The sequence below is a fragment of the Oenanthe melanoleuca genome, chromosome 1, assembly GCF_029582105.1.
Source record: "Oenanthe melanoleuca isolate GR-GAL-2019-014 chromosome 1, OMel1.0, whole genome shotgun sequence".
NCBI classification, from domain to species: Eukaryota; Metazoa; Chordata; class Aves; order Passeriformes; family Muscicapidae; genus Oenanthe; species Oenanthe melanoleuca.
The window spans coordinates 1,054,046-1,079,253 of record NC_079333.1 but is presented as its reverse complement, the minus strand read 5'-3'; the positions used below and the strand labels follow the sequence as shown (position 1 = coordinate 1,079,253).

At 48.5% G+C, this 25,208-nt stretch overlaps 1 protein-coding gene across 4 annotated transcripts in view; it reads left to right on the top strand.

Annotated features, from left to right (window-relative positions):
• The window catches only part of LOC130250951 (glutamate receptor ionotropic, kainate 1), a 112,083-nt gene that overhangs the window by 26,661 nt on the left and 60,214 nt on the right, over positions 1-25,208 (top strand). For all 4 annotated transcript variants that reach the window (XR_008840080.1, XM_056487173.1, XM_056487169.1 and 1 more), the window contains exon 2: positions 24,903-25,070. Coding sequence is in view for 3 of the 4 variants with exons in the window: in XM_056487173.1 (XP_056343148.1) it covers positions 24,903-25,070 (168 nt within the window). In the remaining variant the exon portion in view is untranslated. The remainder of the gene's footprint in view (positions 1-24,902; positions 25,071-25,208) is intronic.

The window sequence follows — 25,208 nt, the reverse complement described above, 5'->3', positions numbered from 1 at the left end:
AGCCCCTGAGACACCTGGGTCTCATTTGAGGGTCTTTGGGGGATCTCAAACCTCCCAGGGAAGCCAGAGGAGCACTCTGGGCTGCCACTCTCCCTGCTGTGGGGCTGTGTGAGCAGGAGCTGCCAGCTGGAGGATGGGTGCCCTCAAACCCTCAAACCCTGGCTGCTGGGGAGAGGAGTTAAGTGTCCCCCCAGCCCCAGAGGTGCTGCTGCACTGCCTGCCTTGCAGGTAAATCCCCATGGACATCAGGAGCATGGATAGCTGAGATACCTGAAAAAATTCCTAGCTAAAGGTGGGAGTATTAACTTTCTGGCAAATATGACTTTTTCCAAAAGGAACCAGGTGAGGTTTAACATCCCTGTCCGTGAAAAGATTCCTCCAGACATCCAAAGCCATAATTTATGCAGATCTGCTTCCCTGTCCTTCCTGTTCATCTGCCATATGCTCCACGTCCTCAGTGGATCCCTGTGTGCTTCCCCATGTGCAGAGCCAGCAGGAATCCTCACTCTGGCTGCAGAGCTGGAAGGCAATTTGGCTTTGATTAATTCTGGCTGCCAGTGATTGCAGAACGTGTGTGGGGGCAGCTCCCCTCTAATCTGTGCTCATCCAGAGCTCCCAGCACAGAAATACCAATCATTACCTCCAACTGCACAGGATGAAATGCAGGCTCGCTGATTATGGGGGAAATAACTTTATCACTTGCAATTGGGGAGGTGATGCTTAGTGTTATTGCACTGCAATGAAAAGTGCTTTTCTGTGCAGAAATCCTTGAGGACTGTAAGAGAAGGAGGCCAGGGAAACTACAGGCTGTTTCATCCATCCATCCATCCATCCATCCATCCATCCATCCATCCATCCATCCATCCATCCATCCATCCATCATCCATCCATCATCCATCCATCCATCCATCCAGCTCGTTTGGTGTCACAGAACTCTGGGTGTGGGACCTTTAATGTGCTGGTGCCCGTGGAAGCAGTGGCCAGGGCACCACCCCTCCCACTGGGGCTCTGTGTGGCCATCCCTGCTCTGCCAGGCTCATCCCCTCTCAGCTCTGAGCCAGCAGCTTCCTGCCAGGGCTGCTTCCTCGCTGGAGATTGTGCAGGTGGTTTCAGCAGGAACGGATGAATTGACTCTCTGGGGATGGAGAGGGTGTGGTGGAGTCATGGCAGGGACCCACACTTGCTGTGCCCCCAGTTCTGTCAGATTTACCCAGCATAAAGCAGCTTTTCCTGTCCCTGTGCATTCTGAGGCTCAGGGGGTCTCTCTGTCACTCACCATGGCTGTGAGCAGCCAAACTCTGCCCTCAGGGCCCTGCCAGGGCACCCAGGGATGCACACTGGGATGGAGGGAGCCTGGTCTGGGAGGAAAGGACTGATGGAAATTGCATTCCTGCAGAAAATCCTGCTGCTGCTGAGCAGGACCCAGCTGTGCTGCCTGAACTGAGAAGGGAAACACCAGCTGAAGGGAGTGGGACACAGCAATTGCAAGGCTTTGATCTGGTTTTTACAGCCCATTTGAAACTGATTTTCTTAGCAACACTTCCCCTAAGCTGGGGTTGGGTAAAATAGGGAGTTACTGGAGCTGCTGGTGATTCACATTTGCACAGCATCTTTCCTATGTCTCTATTAAAGAAGGCATTTGGAAGTGCCCCAAATGGTTCAGGTATCTGATTAAGGGACTCAGAAGTGCTAAGCAAAAGTAAACACCAGAAATCACATGTCACAGAGGAAAATGGAGGATATATTAAAGGCAGCTTAATTTTTAATAAGAGTTTTAATTACTTTTTCTTCCACTGTGTCAACATTACCACAGGAAATCCAAAGCCTTGCCTCCTTCTGTGTCCTTTTCAAATAAAGAGCTGCAAAAAATCATTTTTCTCCTCTGTGAGACTGGAGTACAGATCAAGTTCAGTAAAACTTGTCTCTGATCAGACTGCAATAATTTCTCCAAATGGCTCTATAAATTAAAATATTTGCTCTGTGTTGAGCAGCAAGGGAAGACAGATTGTAGCTCATTCACCAGGAAAGGTCAGCAGACCCAAATGAAAATGCAAAAACATCAATTGTTTCCATTCACTAATCACATATAATTGGTCTGGCTCACCTGAACTAGAACACATTTGTTATTATAATGCATAATTAAAGTTCTTTTCATTTTGCTGCTTTCCAGATGCAATTATCTTTCCTTTAACAAAGGCAGAGGAGGAAACTTCTTGTAAAACTGAAGGTACATTTGACAAATTAGTATAATTAAGAAAATGTCCCTGAAAGAGGAAAAACTTTCTAAGCAGGAGCACTGTCAGCTCCCAGGACTTACTGCCTGTCCTTTGTGACTTCGTGGACAGAAGGAATTCTGATTTTTTGGGATGGAAGGCTCTGAGTCAGCAGGGTGAAACATGAACCCCTTTGTTCTGCAATCCTTCCATTCTGCTGTCCCTGCCCAAGGAGGGCAGAGGGAACAGGGGCATCTCTCCCAGCTGTACCCACAGCTTCAGTTCAGTCTCACATTCTGAACCATCTTGCCTCTTTCTGGTGCATAGTTTTGCCTTCTTCTGGTGCATAATGACTTCCTGTAACTTACAGCTGATTTTGAATAACCATGTTAAAGCCAATGATGGGTTAGAGTATCTTCAGGGATCTAAGATTAAAGATTATAATATTAAAAAAATGCATGCAGCCATTAATGCAATTTTGAAGTGTAAAGCCTGTCTAATCTGATTTACTATATTACAGTATGAGCTATAATTTTGACTAATTAAATGTCTCTAGTTAAGCTTCGATTGACCAATATTTACTTTGTTAGGATAGGATTAAACAACTCTGTTCCCAAGAAAAACCTTTAAAAAGTCAAGCATCCCTATTTCCACTGGAGCAAGGAAGGGAAGCCAAGAGCCATTTCAGAGAACCAAAATGTGCTCAGACTGAGCACTGTGTTCACCTAACAAGCACTGTCAAGCTGGTAAAATGAATTAATGGGATGTTTGCAATGCAGAATTTAGGGTGCAGGGAAAGCACATTGCTGTGCTCTGGTCTGTTGTGCAGCTCCCAGAGGGAGGCAGCTCTGGGGCAGGTGGAGGTTCACCTTCTGTGGGTTATTCCAGCCAGACTGGGTAATCACTGTTCTGTGTGCAGAGAGGAGGCTCTGCAGGGAGAAAATGCAGCAAGGCAATTTATTGAGCCCCTCAGTGCTGGTCAGTGCAGAATGGAAGGGGCACTTACAGGCCAGGGAAGGCATCAGGAGATAACAGATAAACAGAGCAGAGAGCCCTGCCTGCACTGGGCTGCCAGCAGCTGTTTCATGGAGCTCATCCTCACCTTTCTAACACACCTGTTCTCTGGAGGAGAAACACCCCTCAGCAACGCCAGCAGCTTCTAACCAGCCACCGAAGGGCAATCACTGTGTGAGTGTGCTGAGTGACCCTGCTCCTGCTCCTGTTCCTGCTCCTGCTCCTGCTCCTGTTCCTGCTCCTGCTCCTGCCCCTGCCCCTGCCCCTATTCCTGCCCCTGCCCTGCTCCTGCTCCTGCCCCTGCTCCTGCTCCTGCCCCTGCTTCTGCTCCTGCTGCCTCCCTCAGCCCAGCCTGCGTGGTCTCGGGGAGGGCAGGACTGGGGAGTGAAAGAGAGGACCTTTTCCCCTTTTCCCCCTTTCTGCTTTTCCCCTTTTCTTTTCCCCTTTTCCCCTTTTCCATTTTCCCCTTTTTCCCCTTTTTCCCCTTTTTCCCCCTTTTTCCCCCTTTTTCCCTTTTTCCCCTTTTCCCCTTTTTCCTTTTTCCCATTTTCCCTTTTTCCCCTTTTCCCCTTTTCTGCTTCTCCCCTTTCCCCCTTTTCTTTTCCCCTTTTCCCTTTTTCCCCCTTTCCCCTTTTCTTTTCCCCTTTTCTTTTCCCCTTTTCTTTTCCCCTTTTCTTTTCCCCTTTTCCCCTTTTCCCCTTTTCCCCTTTTCCCCTTTTCCCCTTTTCCCCTTTTCCCCTTTTCCCCTTTTCTTTTCCCCTTTCCCCTTCTCCCCTTTTTCCTTTTCCCCCTTTAACCCATGTTCCAGCTGGGATGGGGGCTGCTCCAGAGCTGCCTTTGGTTTATTCTCTATGCCCACATCTCCTGTGGCTGTGGCTGTCTCCAGCCTTTCCCTCCACCCAAACTGGGTTCAGGAGGAGAATCCTGCTCTTGCAGCCTTTGTTCTGCTCTCTGAAGGAGCCTTGCTCACCCATCCCCTGCTCCAAAGATGGATTTTTCCATCTGGCACTTGGCATTTCTGCACACCTTGTGGGCTGTGCAGTGCTGGGACAGTGTGCTGGGAGCTCTCAGCAGGAGCTGACACTCTCTGGGATGGAGCATGCAGACACTCCACTCTCCTTGCTGATGGGAGCCCAGTCCCACAGGACAATAGATTTCCACAAAAACCCCAGTCTGCTGCAGCTTTGGCACCCAGTTTAGAGGCTGCCCCTGCTCCAAAGGGAACACAAACATCACCTGCCCCTGCCCAGTGCCCACCTGGGCCTGACTGCACAGGGCACAGCTGAGTTTGTTTGTTTGTTTGTTTGTTTGTTTGTTTGTTTGTTTGTTTGTTTGTTTTCGCCTCTGCCCTGCCCATGGTCATTTTGTTTGGGTGTTCTCTGCAGGCAGCCCTGCAGGGAACAATTCTTTTACTAATATTCCTCATCCCTTACAATTCTGACTCAGCAGACTGTAGCTGGGCTAGCACAGAGCAACTGCAAACAAAGCACAGGGAGGGTTTTCCCCTGAAAATAATTCCATTTCAAAGCATTTTCCTCCCACTTTGCAGTGCAGTGTGCCCCAGTTCAGGAGTGTTGGCAGTAATTGGTTGTGTTTGGTTTGGTAAGGTGTGACCAATGGCACATGCAGCAGTGCACTGTCTGTTTTGGCAGTGGGACATAAATGATCACATTAAATGGATATGATTGCAGTAAATATTACTGGGATGGAAATACAAGTTTGAGCAATTATAGTGAAATGAAGTTAAACCTGAAACGGAAAAATTTCTGTAGCGTAACTGCAAAAAATTCTTCCATAATGTTCTGGATCTTCCACAGCTCTTGTCAGCTCTTACAGTGCTTGCACCTCACTTGAAAAATGATGTTTTCAGCCCAGAGCACTTTGTAAGGGAAAATGTCTTGGTCCCTTGCTGATGAAACAATGCCAGGAATAATGTGCAGGGATGTTTAGCTGTGGGCTGGGACCCATAGAAGACTCTGCATGTGATGGGAATGGCCTGGGGGATGCTCTCCTGGCTGTGGCACAGGGAGGGGATAAATGGACACTCACCAGAGCTCTCCTGTCTGCTGGATCCCAGCCCTGGCAGGCACAGAATGAGCCACAGCCCAGGGACAGCAGTGCCAGCTCCTGCCTGGCTTCTCCCTGGCACCCCAGGAGGGGCCAGAGCTGACCTGGGATGGAATCCTAAATGAATCCTTGCACAGAAAACTGCCTGTGGGTGCAAACCTGAGAGCAAACATCCTATTGCTGATGGAGCATTCTTTGGAGGAATTAGCACCTCCTAATAACCATGCCTGGAGGAATGGGCTCATATATCATCATGCTAAGGATATTTATAAATATATTTATAAGCAGGAGGAGAAGTAGCAGGCAATTTTGCTTCCAGAACATAAGTCAAGTGTGTATTATTAAGCCTAAATAGCCTGGATTAATCAAATGTCATACTGGCACTTCTAATAATGACTTTACATTGCAAATTCCATTACCTGGCTTTACCAGCCAGGAGAGGAGCTACAGAAGATCAATTAAACAAACAGGAAATTACCTTTTCTCTTTATAGCCCATGACTTTCAGCACTTACAGTGGTGCCAAGATCCTGAAAATTAAGCAGCATTTGCATAAGATTAATAACTCCCTTGCTCTCTCCCCGAGTCACTGTGGCTTTTTTAGGACCCCAGAGTTATCCAGTGTCTGCTGGAGAGGCTGGGGATGGTGGGAGCAAATTAAAAATGGCTTAATGTGTCAGAGAGGATCCAGCATTTGAGCAGGAGCTGTGCTGGTGTAAATGCACCTGCAGCACCCCAGAGGTGAATGGTCTCAGCAGGGTTCATGCAGGAGGATGCTGCCTGCAGGTGTCCCTGGGGAATTCCCTGTCCTGGAGTCTTTGTGTCAGGATGGACGTTGTTAGGGACAAAACTCATTCACTCTGTATAAGCTCAAAGTTCCTGTTGCATTTATTGTGAGAGTGAAAGTACAGAGAGCTGGATTGAGTGCTGCCAGCTGCAGCACAGGGCAGGACAAGGAGTGAGAGGGGTTAGAGAGAGCAATGGGATAGAGAGAGAGAGAGCCAGAGGGAGGTCAGAGAGGGGTGGCAGCAGTGAGAGTAAGAGAGCAAGTAAAGAGAGAGATTTCCTGTTTACAATACAATAAATCTTCTTCCATGATGAATATTCTAATTCCCACTAACCAATGTAATACAAGATACAAATTCTGTAGCATTTACATACAGCCTATAAGGATCCTTATATTACCATAGTGTGTTACACTTTAAACTCTAAAAACTGCTCTTTGGACTTGCTCTCTGGCAGAGGGTATTGTTCTATCAAGAGGGGATTACCCCTAGCTGGCTATCCCATTGTTTCATGGTAATTCAGGAACTAAGGCTTGGCATCTCAAACGTGGCTTTCATTTCAATCTGGTTCATGGTTTCTATATTCCCAGAATCTGAGCATTCATATTTGTAAGGTTTTCTTGTTTCATCTTCCCCAGCAGCCTCCCTGTGCTGGGATGGCTGGGAATGATCCCTGGAGAGCTGCAGGGCTTGGGGCAGCACCACTGAGCCATGGGCAGGGAGCAGGGCCAGGCTAATCTCCAGCAGGGCTCATGCTCCTGGTTCAAACCAGGTTCATTCCAAGGGGGCTCTTCAGGGGATTTCTTCTGTCCCACAGAGTTTCCCAGCCCAAGGTTTGCCTTGCTCAGGATGGGGTTTTTGCCACAGCACAGAGGGCAGCAGGTCTGGGATGCTCTGAGCTCCTGCAGCTCAGAGTGTGGCTCAGGCTGGTGCCAGCAGGCACAGGGGCCCTTTGGGGATATCTGGGCTGGGGAACACAATAATCCTGTAGGGAAAACCCAGGGAATGACCATTCTGGTGGCAGATTTGCACACCCTCACCCAGCAGGTCAGGATTTATCTGCAATGGAATAGATGCTGTGGCTGTTCCTCCTGCTGCTCCCCAGTGCTGGTGCTCCCAGCCTGGCTCCTGCAGGTCCAGATGGTGCACTGGGATTACTGGGAAGTGCTTTCCAGAGGGAGCTGAGCCCACACAAACAGCTCCAGGTGCCTGATCTGGTGATCCAGAGCACAGCATCACCCCCAGGGGGGCACTGACCCTAAAACCCTGCAGCTGCCCCTGGGTGTCTGCAGAGCACAGCAGAGCCCTCACCTCTCTGAGGAGGGCTGTGCAGGGGGCAAGGAGGCAAAAGTCCCTTTAGGGCAGCTCTGGAGAGCAGGCACAGAGTGTGGGAAGGCAGGAGATGTGGGGGTGAGGGCAGAGATCCTTACCAATCCAAATGAGAATTCACTTTTGCTTAGGGTGAAGAATTACAGGCAGCTTCATAAAAAAAAAAAAACACCCAAAATCCAAAAAACCTATAATTCCTCATTTTGGTACATGAAATGAATAGACTTAAAAAAAACCCCAGATCAACCAATGAACCAAACCAAATACCCCCAGCAGGATTTGGCAGCTAATTCCTCTGTGATTAAAGGATGCCCAAACACATGAGGCAAAGCCAGGCTCTGAAATGAACCCAGAGACATCTGATAACTGCACAAGCAATTTACTGAGAATGTTCCTTCTGATTCTGATGGCTGAAGGAACATAGGTTTGAGGAACCCCCAAACACAGATTTTTATGTTCATATGGGTGTACAATAGCTGTAAAATGGGAGTTGGAGAGTTTGTTGCTGCTGGGGTTTGGTTTGTATTCTGTGTGTGAAAGGAGATCCCAGCCAGGCAGGGAGGCTGGAGCTGGGCAAGGACTGGGTCTGCAGAGGTCTCTTGGTCCCAGAGTGTGTACAGACTATTTGGGGCAGCAGTGCCTGGATTTTCAGAGTAAGGGAGGCTCAGCAAACACAGCAGGGGTGGTGTGAAGGCTCCTCACACCTCCTGCACTCCAGGTGCAGGGAGGGCACTGGGGGGCTCAGAGGGGCACTGGGAAGTCCTGGGAAGGGATTTGGGGCAGGGAGGGCACTGGGGGGGCTCAGAAGGGCACTGGGAAGTCCTGGGAAGGGATCTGGCAGTGAGGAGGGCAGAGACAGCCCTGGCTGGGGGAGCTGCCCCTCTGTGAGGGTAGGGCTCAGACCCCACTGGCACCAGCAGCTGAACCTGCCCAGAGCTCAGAGCAGCTCCAGGGCAGCCCCAGCATGCTGCTATTTGGAAATATTCAGTTAAATCCTTCTAGTTAACAGTGATCTGCCTTTAAATTAACGAGATGTAGGCACAGCTTCTATGCCACCTTAATCTGCTTTTGTCCCAGCATCTCCTTGGTTTGATTAAAATTTTAATAACTTGTGAAGCAGGGGAGTTATGGCTGATACTGAGTTATGGCTAGGTTAGGAGCTGGTGAGGCTGGAACCTGACTCAGTTCATTTCATTCACAGTTCCAGACTTGATTGTATAGACTGCTTTTACTCTCCTTTTTGGGCTGGAAACTCTATCTGCAGTTGATTTTGAGAATAATAGCAAATTAGGGCTCTTATCTCTGTTCCATTATCCAGCCCCAGGCACCCACTGCTTTGGGATGCAGGGATGAGTTATCTCTCTATCCTTGGCAAAACCTGTGCCAGGAGAGGGAAAAAACTCTTGGATCCTCATGGAAAAGAGGGGGAGAGAGGTGGGGCTGCAGCAGAGCTGCAGTTGGGAAATACAAGAAAAGCTGTGTGGCTGAGGAATGGAAATATAAGGGGAAAAGTGAAGGGGAGGAGGTGAAAGTGAAATGAAAAGTGAGAGGGAAGGGATGGTAACAGAAGGATGATGTGAGCTAAAAACCAAGGCAGGGAGCAGAACAGCTGAATAAGGGCTTGAGAGGAGAACTGTGGAAGCTGTTACCACTTTGGGGCTTTTCAGGGAAAATTTTCTGCAAGAATAAAGAGTAAAATGTGAGATTCAAAGTAATGTTGGTTGGGATGCACTGGAAAGGGAATAAAGTGATTTAGGAAGGAAAATATTGGCAAGGAAAGTAAATATTGGCACAGGGTAAAGGAACAGAAGGGATGAGGGAATAAAAGCAGGTATGAGAAACAGCCTGGGGCACAGAAGGAAACCAAATGGCTTTTTTGGGAGCAGGGACCAGGGCAGTAGCAGGAAGGAACGAGGGGAAAGGAAACTTAATGTGTATACTTTGGATAAAACTTTAAATCCCTCTCCATTTTGGATGGAATTCCTGGTTTTTAGCACATTTTTTATTGACTGAAGTTTCTCCTGTCTGGCATTCCCCAGTAGTACCAAATGGAGGATATGGTGAAGAACATGAAGGGCCCCACTCCAAACATTCCAGTGGAGATCCCAGTTTGAACCCATGCACTGGATGCTGCCCTGATTTAGCTTTTCCTGGGAAATCCATGGAATATTTATGGTTTGAGCCATTTTGCAGGTTTGTGGGTACACATATTGCAATATTCACCAGTTCTGTGGTGCTGACATTAAATCTCAGTGCAGCTGCACCATCTCTGGGAAACAAAAAGTCACCCAGTTATAAAGCAAAGATGGGGCAGGCTACAGAATGGGAGCTCAGCAGGAGATAAAGTTCAGTTTTTCTGAGTGCACTGGGTGCCTCCAGTGGGTCAGAAAACACAAAGAGGTTTTGCTGAGAGGACCTTTCCTGCAGCTGGGTGCAACCTGCAGCACCAGTGCAGGGATATCCCAGCTCCTGGGGTCTATTGGCAGTGCTGCCTCAGGGTCTCACTGCTGCAAATCCACCCACCTGAGGGTGGGGATGGCACCATTCACATGGCAAAAACTCCTTTTACTTTTCTCCAGGAGAGGTGACAGCCCTGACAAAGATGCTGCAGCTGCATTGTGGCTGCACAGGTGGGAAGGGCCCATTTCAGCATCTCCTGCCTCTTGCATGTTGAACAGCAGTGCTGGGGAGGAGGGGCACTACAACCCCTGTCAGACTGGTGGCAATCTGAATTACTCACAATATTAGATGTAAGCACTCTCAAGCCTATGGAGAAGCCTGGAAATGAAGCTTTGTAAAACCCCTGATGCTTTACCTCCTTTAACATAACACCTTTTTATTTTTGTTGTTGTGCTTCTTTTATTTTTTACTTAATGGGGGCCCTATTTCCTTTTTGTAAGTTTACTACTTTAAAATAAAATTATATAATACATATAGCCCATGCTTCATAAATCCAAATGCTGGAAGATGGAAATAGTTTTTAGAACAACATTAAGGAAGATCTGTCTTTTTTATGTGCACCAAAGGCACCACAATGACATTTTTAGGTGAGGCACATAAGTTTGCCAGTGCAGCAGACCCCAGGGAAATTATGCTAACAATAAAGTGCGTATTTAAGGAAAGATTTTAAAGATTTTTAAAGCTCTGTTGCAAAAAAAAAAAAAAAAAAAAAAAAAAAAATATATATATATATATAGTAATTGTATAATTACTGTTTTACTTTTTTGAAGGGTGGGTTTTTTGAGAGGACTTCAAGTCAGGCTCTGATTTTATGGGAGCAGTTTGCCAGAGACAGATTGCTCTGGGAACATTCCCTAGCACAGAACATCTTTCTGTGGGATAATCAGGTAGGCAGAGCCAAAACCTGCCCTTGCCCCTATCTGCCATAAATTGTAATTATTTGCAGGCACAGAGGCTAATCCTGAAAACTGGGGCCATAATACTTGAATAATTCATTGCAGATGGGTTTGGGTGGTTGCAAGCTGTACAGCATCCTGCAGCATTCCTGTGTCCATGTGGAACTGGCCAGCTTGGCTGTGAGAGCAGTTTCATGGTGAGGAGGCACGAGGGCTCTCCCTGGAGTTTCCCAGGCTCTGGGTCAATCCTGGATCCAGCCTCTAACCTGGCACAGACATGCCTGGAGGTCCTGCTCTGCCTGAGCCTCCCTGCAGAGCTGGGGATTCACTCCCAGCCCCTCTCCCTGCCCTTGCAGCTCTGCTCCTGTGGGTTCTGTGGGAATGTTCAGTTCCCTCCCAGGGAGCTGCTGAGCTCTGGGCTCCCCCCCAGCCCATTCCATGATTTGTGCCGTGGCACTGCCCCAGCCAGGAGCCCTTTCCCAGCTGAGCCTGTCCCAGCAAAGCTCCCCAGCTGTCCCCAGGGTCCCTGAGGCTGGAGGGGCCAGGATGGGGATGGCTCTGAATGTCCCTGTGCAGCAGCTGGAACTTCAGCATCACCTCTGCTGGGGAGGGAACAGAAAATGTTATCAGTGCCTGGCAAGTCGTTCTGAAACAAGAGATGAAATAGAGATGTTGGCACACTTTGACATAGAGGCTGAAAACAGCCATGGGAAGGTTTGAGGCCTCTCCCTTTGTTCAGATGACACCAAATGCCACAAACACCAAAGAACCAACAGACATCCTGTCCCAAGGCTGGCAGGAAAGGTCTGGAGATAAGGGTTACAGATCAGAAAGCCAGAAAACATGGGAATTGAGTAGTTCCTATAGGTTGCATGCAAATATTAGGAAATCAGTATGTTGTATTAGATTGGTTATTGGAAATTAGAATATTCATCATAGAAGAATTCTTATTGTATTGTAAATGGGAAATCTCTCTCTCACCCCTTGCTCTCATCTCTTATCTCTTACTCTCTCACTCTCCATGCTCTGCACTCTCTCTTACACCCACACCTTTATAATAAACTACAAACCTGAAGAACAGAAAATAGAGAGCTCCTGAGTCTGTCCTGAGCATCCAACCAACAATTTGAACCCCACAACCCTCAGGTTCATGTTTTCACAGGAATGGTTCTGTTTCCATGGAACTCCTGCACTGGGTGCTGCAAACAGCTCCCCACGGAGCAAAGCTCATCCCTCTGCCTGGGGCTCCACACCACTCTGGATGTTTAAAATAAAGCAAAGAGAAGTTCCCAGTGTTTGCTGGGCTGTGTCCCAGCCTCTGCAGCACAAGGTGTTTTGCTGGCTGAAGAAATCTGTGATTAATCACCACCAAGCCTGAATAATGCAAAGGAAGCACTTTCATCACAGAGCTCCCCACACGAAGGAAAACCTTATTTCTTTAATAAAATAATAAATCTCTGAGTGATTTAATCTTTAAAACCCCACTGCTGCTCGCAGATGATTTAGATACAAGGAACATCTCCAGCACATGCATGATTCAAATACTCTTTTCAAATAAAGTCTTTGGGTGGAATGAGGGAATTAAACATCAAACCCAACATCTCCCAGTTGCCAGAGAGTCCTTGGTGTGACAGCTGGTCAGCTGAGCAGCAGAGAGCTGACAGCTCCATCACTCAATTCATTATTCAAATGCCTCACAACATGGATGATTTTATTAAACCAGTGATGCCCAAGAGAGCAGAAAATGCTCCCTAAAAGCAAAAGAGAAAACACCAAAAATGTGTTTGGCACTCTGGATGGAGCCACACAGCTTCCAGCTGAGCTTTGCTTTTTTTTTTTTTTTTTTTTTTTTTTTTTTTTTTTTTTTTTAATCCTAATGCCACAATATAATTTCATGTGCTAAGGAAAAATCAGTCTCACTGTTAGAACATCAAAGCAAGCCCAGGCCATGCTGTGTTTTAAATAAAAGGACAAACCTTTGGATTCTTCATTTCCTCCTTGCTGCAAAGCTATATCAGCATCTTCCAAAGGCTTGAAATGTGGAAAACACTTTTATTTTTTTAATTTTTGCAAATTCCACTGATTTTCAGGTGGTTCTCACATCTCTCCTTTTTCACTGGAGGATAAAAAGAGGGAGAAAATGAATTAATTTAAGTTTGCAGTGCTGTTGTACAACCCTCCTGATTTCTAATGTTTATTTTGATGCATGTCATGGGGCAGGTTGGGTAAAGTTCATGTCACAATTTCCCAAATCATTTGGATTTGGGAAGGGCATGTGGCCACATTCTGCCCTTCTTGCAGGGCAGGAACAGCATGAAATCCATTTTTACACCTTGGTGTAAAAAGTGCACAAGCTCCACATCAGGAGATTTAACGATCTCCATCCCTTTGAGAAGATGCAGGATGCTCCAGGAGCTCACCAGAAAACACTGCAAGATAAACAGTGGGTTGAGGCAACAGGAGCTTGCCAGTCAGGAACTTTTAGTGACCTTTTTCCTTTTCTCCTGCTCTTCATTTCCTGCCAGTTCTCACACATTGATGGAAATGTGTTGAGGACCAGCAGCAATTTCCTACATTAATGATCTACCTTGGCCCCCTGCTGCAGCTTGAGTGAACAAAAACGAGTTCTAAATGCCCAATAATGTATCTTTGCTGCCTTTTCTGGAATTCAGACTTCAGTCTGCTGCACTTTGGGGTGGGAGTTCCCCTGGCACCCAAATTTCCCTGGTGCCCAGGGCAGAGCCTCCCTGCCCTGCAGAGATCAGCACTGCACCCAGTCTGTCAATTAAGGGTGCCTCAATTCCCTCTTCTGAAACAACTGAGCATTTCCAAGATTTCATTGCTTCAATGGGTGGGAAGGCAGAGGTTTGTCTCAGGAAAAACTCCATGTTTTGTGCAAGGGAGATGCAATAATCATTAGGGAGCAAGGAGGAATGAGAATGAAGCTTTACAAGACATGCACAGGCAGCAAAGTGTGAGATTTCACACTTCCAGTTCTAACTCCTTTATTTAAAGAAGTTTGGTGTTTGTTCTCCTCTCCAGCCCATTTGGCTGATTCCTGTTTAACTCCCTTAAATCCCAGCTGCTTTTCTGTACAGGATTCACTGAGCAAGAGATTTTCTGATGAGCACAGGGCTCAAGCTGGCAGCTCCCTCCCCTCAGGAAAAGCATTTCCAGAATGTTCCTGGGCTGGGGGGGTGCAGGTCTCCCCTGCAGGGGCTGGGTGTGAGATAAAGGGCTCTGGGGGTTTGGGGTCCCCATCCCTGCAGCTGCCCAGGGAGCCATGGACGTGGCACTCAGTGAGAGTGACCCAAACCTGCTGCCAAGGTGCCTTCAAATACTGCAGGTGTTACAATCAATTAAATTAAACAGTCCAGTACCAGGATAGAGCACTTGTGTCCTGGCACCTGCTTCTCCAGCAGGCTCTGGTGGTATGGAGACACAAAAGGGTGGCAGAAGCCCCCAGCTGAGACCCTGCAGCAGAAAAATGGGATGTAGGCAGTGGGTGATCCTCAGCTGGACACAAGCTGCAGGATAAAACATAAGCTTCAATCAGCTCTTGCAAATAATTTGAGCCCAATGCCATAAGTGCCTTAAATTAAATCCCTCTCAGCAGCAGCCAGTCCAGACATTGGAACATGTCACAGAGTGAGCCCCACCACCAGTACAGCCCTGCACACAGCTCCAGTTCCACACTGGGACATGTGAGCCCCATCACCAGTACAGCCCTGCACACAGCCCCAGTTCCACACTGGAACATGTGAGCCCCATCACCAGTACAGCCCTGCACACAGCCCCAGTTCCACACTGGAACATGTGAGCCCCATCACCAGTACAGCCCTGCACACAGCCCCAGTTCCACACTGGGACATGTGAGCCCCACCACCAGTACAGCCCTGCACACAGCCCCAGTTCCACACTGGGACATGTGAGCCCCATCACCAGTACAGCCCTGCACACAGCCCCAGTTCCACACTGGGACATGTGAGCCCCATCACCAGTACAGCCCTGCACACAGCCCCAGTTCCACACTGGGACATGTCACAGAGTGAGCCCCACCACCAGTACAGCCCTGCACACAGCCCCAGTTCCACACTGGAACATGTCACAGAGTGAGCCCATCACCAGTACAGCCCTGCACACAGCCCCAGTTCCACACTGGAACATGTGAGCCCCATCACCAGTACAGCCCTGCACACAGCCCCAGTTCCACACTGGAACATGTGAGCCCCATCACCAGTACAGCCCTGCACACAGCCCCAGTTCCACACTGGAACATGTGAGCCCCATCACCAGTACAGCCCTGCACACAGCCCCAGTTCCACACTGGAACATGTCAGAGTGAGCCCCACCACCAGTACAGCCCTGCACACAGCCCCAGTTCCACACTGGGACATGTGAGCCCCATCACCAGTACAGCCCTGCACACAGCCCCAGTTCCACACTGGAACATGTCACAGAGTGAGCCCCATCACCAGTACAGCCCTGCACACAGCCCCAGTTCCATACTGGAACATGTGAGCCCCATCACCAGTACAGCCCTGCACACAGCCCCAGTTCCACACTGGGACATGTGAGCCCCACCACCAGTACAGCCCTGCACACAGCCCCAGTTCCACACTGGGACATGTCAGAGTGAGCCCCATCACCAGTACAGCCCTGCACACAGCCCCAGTTCCACACTGGAACATGTGAGCCCCATCACCAGTACAGCCCTGCACACAGCCCCAGTTCCACACTGGAACATGTGAGCCCCATCACCAGTACAGCCCTGCACACAGCCCCAGTTCCACACTGGAACATGTGAGCCCCATCACCAGTACAGCCCTGCACACAGCCCCAGCTCACAGGGAGGGCTGCAGGGGGTGTTTGGATTTTCAGTGCTCTGTGTCTCAGTGAGAGCAAGGCTGGGCTGTCACGTCGTTCTGTGGCACCCCCAGCTCTGCCAGGAGCATCCCCCTCCTGCCTGAGCCCCTGGCCAGGTTCAGTGATTTCAGATCCTCTCCCAGCATGAACCAGCAGATTCCTTACCCCAAAATGAGCCCAGTCAGTTCTGCCAAAGACTGAAACCTGTTCAAATGTCAAATCACTGAATGCCCTGAGTGGGAATTCTGACACACACAGAGCAAAGCAAGGAAAAGCATCCCATGTCTCCTTCAGCTGCATTTTAAATTTTAGTTTGGAATTGTTCAATCAGGAGATTGAGGTGATGGCCATTTTGTTTCATCAGTTATGGAAATACTTCATTGAATTGAAGCCCTCTTTACACACTGTACTAATTACAGTTTCCTCTTCGTGGCTAGAGAGTTTCATGGACTTTTGATGGAAATTTATTTCTTACAATGAAGTTACAAGGCTAAAAAATAAACCCTGCAGTATTTATGCCCAGTATCATAAGCTTTTGTATTTTAGAAATATGAGTAACAGTTTAGTAACTCAGATATTCACTTTATGTGGCCTGGAGATGTTGTATTAGTTTTTCAGATAATTGTCTTTTTCTTTCTTTAATATTTTTTATTAATTTTTTAATACAGTTTTAACCCCTGGGTAAAATTATCCAGGATTTTCCTGCTGTTTTTTTCAAAGTATATATTTACTTCCCTCTCCATAAGTCTAATAATTACAACTAAGAAATCTTTTGATGCAATAAATGTAATAACTATAACTACCACGTCTAATTAGCACTAATAATTCCTATAAACAGTGAAGCTGCTGCAGTGGAATGTCCCAGTCTGAGTGTGAGTTGTGGTGAAGGACACTCCTGTGTGCAGATTTGGACATTTTGTGGCTGGGATTTCTCTGGGTGTGGCTCTGCTGCCCCAGGCTTGCCCACACTGCAGAAGGTGTCTCAGCTAAAGGATCCTCCTGTGGCACTGGGTGGGATTTAGGGTCCCTTCCCACCCAAACCAGCCTGGGAGTTCCTTTTTGAGGGAAGCATTCCAAGAAGAAAGTGTTGCTGGAGTTGTTTGGGTTCCCATTCCATCCTTCTGTACAGCTGAGCCCTTGGTGTGCAGCTGCCAGCAGGTGCAGCAGGTTTTGTTTACACCTGGTGCTTTAATATTTGCAAATGTTGAATAAGGCATTCTTCAGACTCAAATGGCCCTTGGTAGGCTGAGGAACAGAAATGTTCCAGGCTGATAATTACCAGGAAAGCTTTAACTGCAGGCAGCTCCTGTAAGTGTCTTTTCAAGAGCCAGCCATCATTATTGTGAGGAAATGGGGCAGCTCAAAGCACAGGTGCTGATTAAACATTCCTCACAAGAGTGGATCTGTTGGAAAATCTGCAGCCCCACCTTGAGAGCATCATCTCAGATGAGCTCCTTGGACACTGCACTTGCCATGGTTGGAAAGGTGCCTTGGTTTCCTTTAAAGCAGCTGCTGCTGGGGCTGCAGGCAAACCATGCCCTGCTTGGGAGGATGGCAGCCCTTTCCTCTGTGTTCCTTCCTGGGACCTGAGAAATGAAGGATGGAAGTGCAGTAATGCCACCAAAGGGAGGCAGAACCATGGGGAAAATACACTGCTCTGAGGTTTAGAGAAAATCCTGAGCAAGTTTCCTCATGTCCCCCAAACACCAACAGTGTGTCTGGAGCTTCAGTGGGAATCCTGGCAACACTGGGATTTACATCCTTCCTCTATGCCAAGGAAAGCTAAAGGGGGGATTTATTTCTTACAGTGAAAATCAATCAAATCACTTATGCCTCTCTGCAGATTTTATTTTAAACTTAAGGTTTATCCTTAATGCCAGGCATGATCTGGAGAGAAGGAGGGATGGGGACAATCCCAGGTGAGCTCCTCTGCACTTTAACTGAATGATTTTAAGCCTTTTCTCCAGGGTGAGAGGAGCAACTCCAAGCCCCAGCATTTTGGATCCTCAGTGTTGGAAGTCCTGCTCAGGCTGTGATTTTTGTGATTTTTTGATGGCTCAAAGTGTGCAGAGCAGTTTGCAGCTGGGGGATCTGCTGCAGCTCCCTCCAGCACCCCTCTCTGGAGGGATGAGCATGGGGACAGTCTGTGATCTGATTTATCTCTGCTTTTTCAGGATAAACTCGGATTTCTGCAGCTTTAATAAAGACCTTATGTTCCTAAGCATCTTAGAGATAATAGTGCTTAATGGGCACTCAGGAGAAGTCAGACTGTGTCATTTTTAAAGATATGACCCTGACATTTATGCACAAAAATGCTGTTTGCTAAATAGCACTCATTTCAAAGCATTGTCTTGGATTTCAAAATGTCTTTCTATTCCTGGCTAACAGCTGGAGAAAGATGGCTCATCCTGAAGCAGTTCCACTGCAAATGCAAACTCCAACTGCTCTGTAGTGGGGCTGCCTTCTCTCCCTGCAGGGCTCTCTCTGGAGTAACTTTCCAGGGCTCTGTGGAGTGAAGGGTTCTGCTTCTAAGGGTCATCTGCTGCCAGAAAAACCTGTATTTACTGCTGCTTTCTCAGTGTCACCTCTTGCAGTCCCTGCAGTGGAAAGCACTTTCTGTACAGATACCCTCCTGATTTAACCAGGTGTCTGTGTCAAAGCAGTGGCAAAACCCCCTCTGAATTCAGTTTTCCTGGCTCTTGTTTGCTGTGGGGGTCTGTATGGCTTTGTTTGGTTGGAGGTTTCCTCAAGTGCAAGGTACAGTTGTGCTGTGCCTGCCCAGAAAATCTCACTGTATTCATAAGGAATTGGACACTTCTGAGATGGACTCAGCTAAAGCAGTAACAAAAACTCCAGCAGTGCCAGCAGTGCCAGCAGTCATCATCCCACCAGCTTGCTTCCACTCTCCTCATCTGCTTTTTACTTCTGCCAAATTCCTTCCCCCTTCCTTTATTCCTCAGTATAAACATTGATTTGTTTCCCTGTGATTGTTCCTTCGTCTCTGCTTCCCTGTTCTCTCTCCATTTCCAGCACTGAGTGTGTCAGGATGTCTGGGTGTCTCACAGGGAAATCCTCTCTCTCAGACACTCAGGAAAAGCAGACCTGTGAGGCAGGGCTCTGGAAGGTTTAGAAAAACAGCAGAAAGCAAGTTTCTTTTCCAGTGGGACTATTTAAGTAGTTACAGCATGGTGGGAGGAATGCTCAGCAGTGAGGGAATTTGATCAAACCCTGCTGGAATCAGGAGAAATGTTTGAAACAGCCCATGGCATAGTGCAGGCAGAGGGAAACAAAAAATGTAAAGGAGAAAAGCAACAGTTTTTAAAGTTCCTATCAAATTGAGAGCTTGCACCCCAAAAGTGATGCTTTAGTTCCTGCCTGCCTAAATCAGGTCAAACAGATTTTTTCACTGTTAGTAGAAAGGAAAAAGTTCATTACTTAGAAATTCTGTAACATGAATCATGCCAATTGTGCCTTTGGGAAATATCTCCACTTGCAAGCTGAAGTGAAATTAATCCCATTGGAAAGGGCAGATCCTTGTATCTTAATAAGCTCAACTTCCTCTATATATACACACACACGTGTATTCTTATCCCTCTGCTTTCCAAAGGATGGCATCAGGGCTGAATGCACTTTTCTGGAGTGCAGACAATTAGAAAAGCCTGCCCTGGCTCTCGTGGGGATATTTTGGGTGGAGAAGCTCTTTGGCATTTGCATTGAGCCCTTTTTTCCTGGGTGATGGGCTCAGCCCCCTCGTGGGGCAGTCACAGCCCACCCTGTCTGAGCCCAGAGTGGGATCTGCAGCAGTTCCATCTCTGGAACTCACCCACACTGCATGAAAAGGGCAGAAAGGCTGAGTGCCCCTGAGAGTTCAGCAAAAAACCAGCAGATTTGGAGCAGCCTTGTGACAGCAGGGAGCAAAGCCTTCACAAAAGCAGCTGGAATAAAACCACATCTGGAGCAGGGGGCTGGATTTGGGCTAGGCAGTTTGGAACGGAGCAGATACCAAATCTGACAAACAGGCAGTGACCTTGCTATAAACAAGCCTGCTCTTCTTTATAAAACCCCATTTGCTGGGTTTGACACTTGGGGCTCAGCCCCTCCCCTGGTCAGGGTTTGGGTCCTGAGCCTGTCCCAGGTCTCAGCCATGGAATGGAGAGTTCAGCCATCACCCAGCCCCAGGGCCAGCCCTGCATTTATTACATTTAAAATCAAAATTTACTCTGTTTGCCTGCAGATTTCTTACAGTCTGGAGAAGCTTGCAATCTGCAGGGACAGGGAGCAAATAACTGCAGAGTTATTTGGGGTGAGGGAGGCTGAGATCCAGGGGGGGTCCAGAGTGGGGCTTTTGCCTTTCTGTGCTCACCATATTCCTCTGAGATTCTATGGCTGAAAACGAGGAGGGGAAGGGGCAGGAAGGACGGGGCAGAGCCCTGGGGTGTGGTTTGAGTGCACCCTGGAGCAGGAGGCACAGACAGTGATGGGGCACAGAGGGGAGGAGGGTCTGGGGGGCACGGGCAGGGCAGTGAGTGTGGCAGGATGGAGCACTCAGGAGGGGACTGGGGCAGCCTGGGCAGGGCAGGGCAGGCAGGAGGGATGCCAAGGGGGGCTTGGGGAGGGTGGAATGGGCTGGAGCAGAGCACAGTGCAGGGGAGGCCTCCAGCACAGCTTGTGGGCAGATTGGAGAGGGGATGCTGCTGGGAAGGGGCTCTGGGCTGCAGGGTGTGTAAATGGGGTGAGAACAGCCCTCAGTCCTGGCTGCTGCAGGCTCAGCCAGGGCCCAGAGCGCTGATGGGCTCAGCCAGGCACTGCCTGTGCTCCAGCTCCAGCAGAGCTGGAAATGCAGGCTGTGAAATGCAAACTGCAGTTCCTGCTCCTGCAGGGCTGGGGATGGCTGCTCACCGTTCTTCCTGAGAAACACCCACATGAGAGCAGCTGACACCTGTCTAAATTAGAGCTAAAGCCAGGTCCTGGATGGCCTTGCACTGCCAGGGAGGGGAAGATTCTGCTGAGCTGTGAGCAAGAACTTCTTTGATGATTTTCTGGGGAGGTGAGTGTGGTGAGTGCACAGGTCCTGGCTCCCAGCTGGGCACCAGGAGAATCTGTCCTTTGCTAAGGGATAAGGATGTGCTTGGAGGGGGCTCCCAGCAGCAGGTGATTTCAGTGCAAGTGGAGCTCTGTCAGAGGCAATTATCTGGAGCAAAAGACTTTCCTCAGCACTGTTCTGCTCCTTTTTGACCCCTCACTCCCACTGAGTGCATGTGATCCAGACTCTATGGAGCCCAAACCCCTGTCAAAGAGCCCAGGGGCAAACCATGTGCTCATTTGGCTTCCTGGATCCCTGACATTAACCTGGCAGCAGCACACAGCTCACTCACATCATTAGGATCTCAGCTCTCTTTCCCTCCAGTGACTGACAGGTGGGTTTTAACGAGGTCTCATGGACCTGTGGAAAGGAGGGGAGGCTTCTCAGAGCAGGAATCCCTGCAGGAAAGGATGTTCAGCTGCTTCCTGCTGGCAAAGCACCTGCCTGTCCTGGCCTGGGAGCTGCTGGTGCTCCCAGCTCGGGGCTGGAGCAGCCCCAGCAGCTCCTGTGCTCCCACATCCCTGATTCTGTGTGCCCAGCACCTGGAGCAGCCCCAGCAGCTCCTGTGCTCCCACATCCCTGATTCCATGTGCCCAGCACCTGGAGCAGCCCCAGCAGCTCCTGTGCTCCCACATCCCTGATTCTGTGTGCCCAGCACCTGGAGCAGCCCCAGCAGCTCCTGTGCTCCCACATCCCTGATTCTGAGTGCCCAGCACCTGGAGCAGCCCCAGCAGCTCCTGTGCTCCCACATCCCTGATTCCATGTGCCCAGCTCCTCCCCAGCTGCACAGCCTGGGGAGAGTCCTTGGAGCCAGGACAGCAAACAGGGATCTCAGCCTCGTGGAAGCAGGGGAAAGAGCCACAGGCTGTAGGATCCCCCTTTGGAAATGGGCTCAGCCCTGTCCTTTGCTGGAACCCCTCAGTCCCTGATGACCCCCTGGAATGGAATATTTGATATTTGCTGTCTGGGAGAGCTGGAGGAGGTTTTGCAGGTGTGCCTGCTGAAGTGAGCTGTGCAGCTGGGACATTTTCCTTGCTGTGGGGAGTTCTGTGCTCAGAGAGGATGGAGCTGAAGCTTTCCCTGTCTGTCCCTTTGCCCCATGGCTCAGCCCCTTTTGGCACTGTCATCCCCTCTTCCCTTCCACTGCTGAATTCCAGGAGGGCAGATACTGGGTTTTCCTTCATCCTTGAAGAAATCATGTTACAAATGAGTTCTGTAAGTGAAAAGTCAGGTCTGCCACTGACCAGGACTCAGCAGCCTTTGGTTTGTTGTGGAGGATTCACTCTCTGACTGAGGGAGGAGGGAACTGAAAGGGAGGACTCCAAAATTTACAATTTTTCTCACCTAAGTGCTTCAGCAGCTCAGCATGAAAGCCAGTGCTTGTTTTCACACTCAGCAATAACATCCATTCCTGGAACATCATTTATGTATTGACTTAGCATCGATTTCTTCTTCCTTCCTTGTATAATGTTAATTTGTTTTTAAAATGTTGTACAGTAATTACTTTATTTAAATGAATCATCTGACAAGCTGCTTCTTCATCAAACTTGTCACTTACTCTGCAATTTTTCTTTTAACCTGGACTTCACAATAAATTCTGAGCTTGGCTGTCAGTCATCAGCAGAAGGAGGAGAGACTATTTCTGGAGTTGCTGGATTTCATTAGGGATGTATGGATGAAAATGTACAGCACAGCTTGTTTGTGATGCAGATTTATTGAGTAATTCAGCTCCTTTTCAGCAGTGGAATGGGCCTGAAGAGAAGAAGCAAGCTCTGATAGGTACAGGCCAAGCCTTTTGAGTGCAATATCCCCAGCTCAGTCACAGGAAGGAATTATTGCCTCCATAACTCCCTCAAGGGCTTTGGCCATGGGATGAGCTTTAAGGGCCCCTCCAACCCCAACCTTTCCATGTTTTACCCAGGATGTCTCACCAGCAAATAAAGTCTCACTCAGAATTCTGTGAGTGCTTTCCTGCTCCCTTAAGGTGTGCAGAAGGAACCTGGAGTGCACTGATGGTGCAGAGTTTGGATTTGTTTGCCCAGGAAACTCATCCACACAAAACTTCCCCTCTTTCCATCACTCCTCCTCTCCCTCCCCCTTCCTGCTGCTCACTGAGCTTGCACTCTTTTCCAAAAGGAAAAATCTGGCAGAATTCTGCTAATGAAGGATAAATAGTTCCTGGTTACACATCATTAATTAAAATTAATCTTCCTTTAATAGGCAGTTGATTAGAGGGATGGAAATAGTTCTGGCCCTAGAATGAGGCAGGGATTGTGTACAGCCAGGTGTGAAGGTTGCCTCAAGGGTGGTGGAATGAAGTAGTTTTAATTAATTAAAAAAAAAAAAAAAAAAAGGCAGGAAGTGGTGGAATGCACAGCAGTAATTTCTGAGGTGGAGGGTTTTTTGCCAGGACCAAATGGCAAGATGCCCATCCTGTTGGGAGTGGGGGGACTGTGGACACCCTTGTTTCCAGGTGATCTCAGGCTGTCCCTGGCTGTGACATCCTGTCCTGATGGAGCAATGCTCTGCAGGGACTCAGGGAAAACAGCACAGCAGCCTTTCTGGCCAAGCCAGGCTGGCATGGCAGCAACTGGAAAGGATTGTCTGCCTTGGGTGAAATGAGGGAAGGATAATTGAATTTAACCACTAAACTTGCTGGGATCATGGTTGGGATGAGGAATTGCAGGACTGGATCTGAAAGGACAGCCTTTAGATTGTTTTCCCTTCAGGTGATCTGAAGTTTGCAGCTCTGGAAAATCCTGCTGGTTTTTAGCATTCCACTCAATGTTTGGCTTCCAAATCCTGCACTTAGACTTTTTTTTTTTTTTTTGGCTGTTTTCGTGTCTCACACTCTCTTGAATTCACTTGGATGTTTTCTGAGGAAGAGGGAAGAAGTGTCTAAGGTCCTGATACCTGCACATTGTACATGAGAAATCCATGGAGGGTACAAGACAATTACTGAGGTTGGCAGATGGTTTAAGCCATGTCAAGGCATTGCTGTGTGTGGGCTCAGGAGATAAAATAATGCTGTTTATTCCAGAGAAGCCAGGGAGAACATCACCAGACTGGGGCTGGCAGCCTCCAGGGTCTTCATTGCTGGATTAAAATTCAAACCAGGCTTTGATTCCAGTGTGTTCCCATTTCTGATAGTCAGCTAATGACTGGACTATTCCTATGTGGGTGCCACCAGAACTGCAGGAGATTGCAGCTCATGAGCTGAATGCATTCAGATGGCCAGAAATTACAGAGAAAGGGGCCTCAAATTCAACATGGGCAAAGGGGAAATATGTAAGTGAGAAATCCAAAGCATTCCCTAGTGACTTGCACTAAATGAGTAAATTATACTTGCAAAACCAAGCACTGAAGCTGGAGATTGCTGTTTAGAGGAGCTGCTTTTTAAAATTAGCTGTGTTTGCTGTGCATTCCTCAAGTCCCACTGCCCCTGGACAGTGGGAATGTGCTGTTGGCATGACAGGGTCTCTAGGGGCTGGAGGTCAGACATCCCAGCCTGGGACAGACACCCTCCCCACCCAGGATGCACTCCAGGGAAGATCACTGCACCTCAAAATTCGGGTTATTTGCAGCCCTCTTTTGGAAGGCCTGCTCACCTCCTTTTTGGAGAGCTGGGCACATGCTGTGTGCACAGGTTCAGCTCTGTTTTCTTGGGAAAAGCAAAACCATCCCCTGTCCCTGAGCAAACTGAGGGGTGACCAGAAAGGCTGCCTGAGGTTTGTGCAAAGCCAGAGGGCACAGAGAGCTCAGGAGGGTCTCAGTGTGTTTGCTCTCAGACTCCTCAGTGGCTCCTGGGCTGCAGAAACACTTCAGGAACATCCACACACCAGTTCCATCTCCAGGTGCAGGTTAGACTGGAGCAGGCAGGGCAAGAGCCCTGCCCATCCCTCCCTGCACTAGCAGGGAGCTGGAGAGTTGTCAGGAGCATTTAGAATGCCCCTCTGAGAAGGCTGGACCATGAACATGTGTCACCTTCCCCAGATGTTTGTGGGCAGCATCACAAGGCTGAGTTAGCCCCAGGGCACAGCAGGGAAACCTGAGCACTGTGCTCTGCTGCAGGCTCTGGGCAGCCCTTCCCTCTGCCTAGGAAAACACTAGGAAATTATGCTCAGCAGTTACTGTTCCCTCCTTCTCATTAAGAGGTGAATAATGCTTCTCATCTGTCTCTGTTCCAACAGGAGGGATATTCGAAACTGTGGAAAATGAACCTGTTAATATTGAAGAATTGGCATTCAAGTTTGCTGTCAGCAACATTAACAGGAACAGAACACTGATGCCTAATACCACATTAACCTATGACATCCAGAGAATTAACCTGTTTGACAGTTTTGAAGCCTCCAGAAGAGGTAAATGTCTCAATTCCTGTCTCACTTACATACCTGCTCTGCACTTTGTACCCTTCCCCAGCCTGATCTCCTTTCCTGCTCTGCTTGTTCCATGTGCACCATGGAATTGATCTCAGAGTGTTTGAACTGAGCACCAGG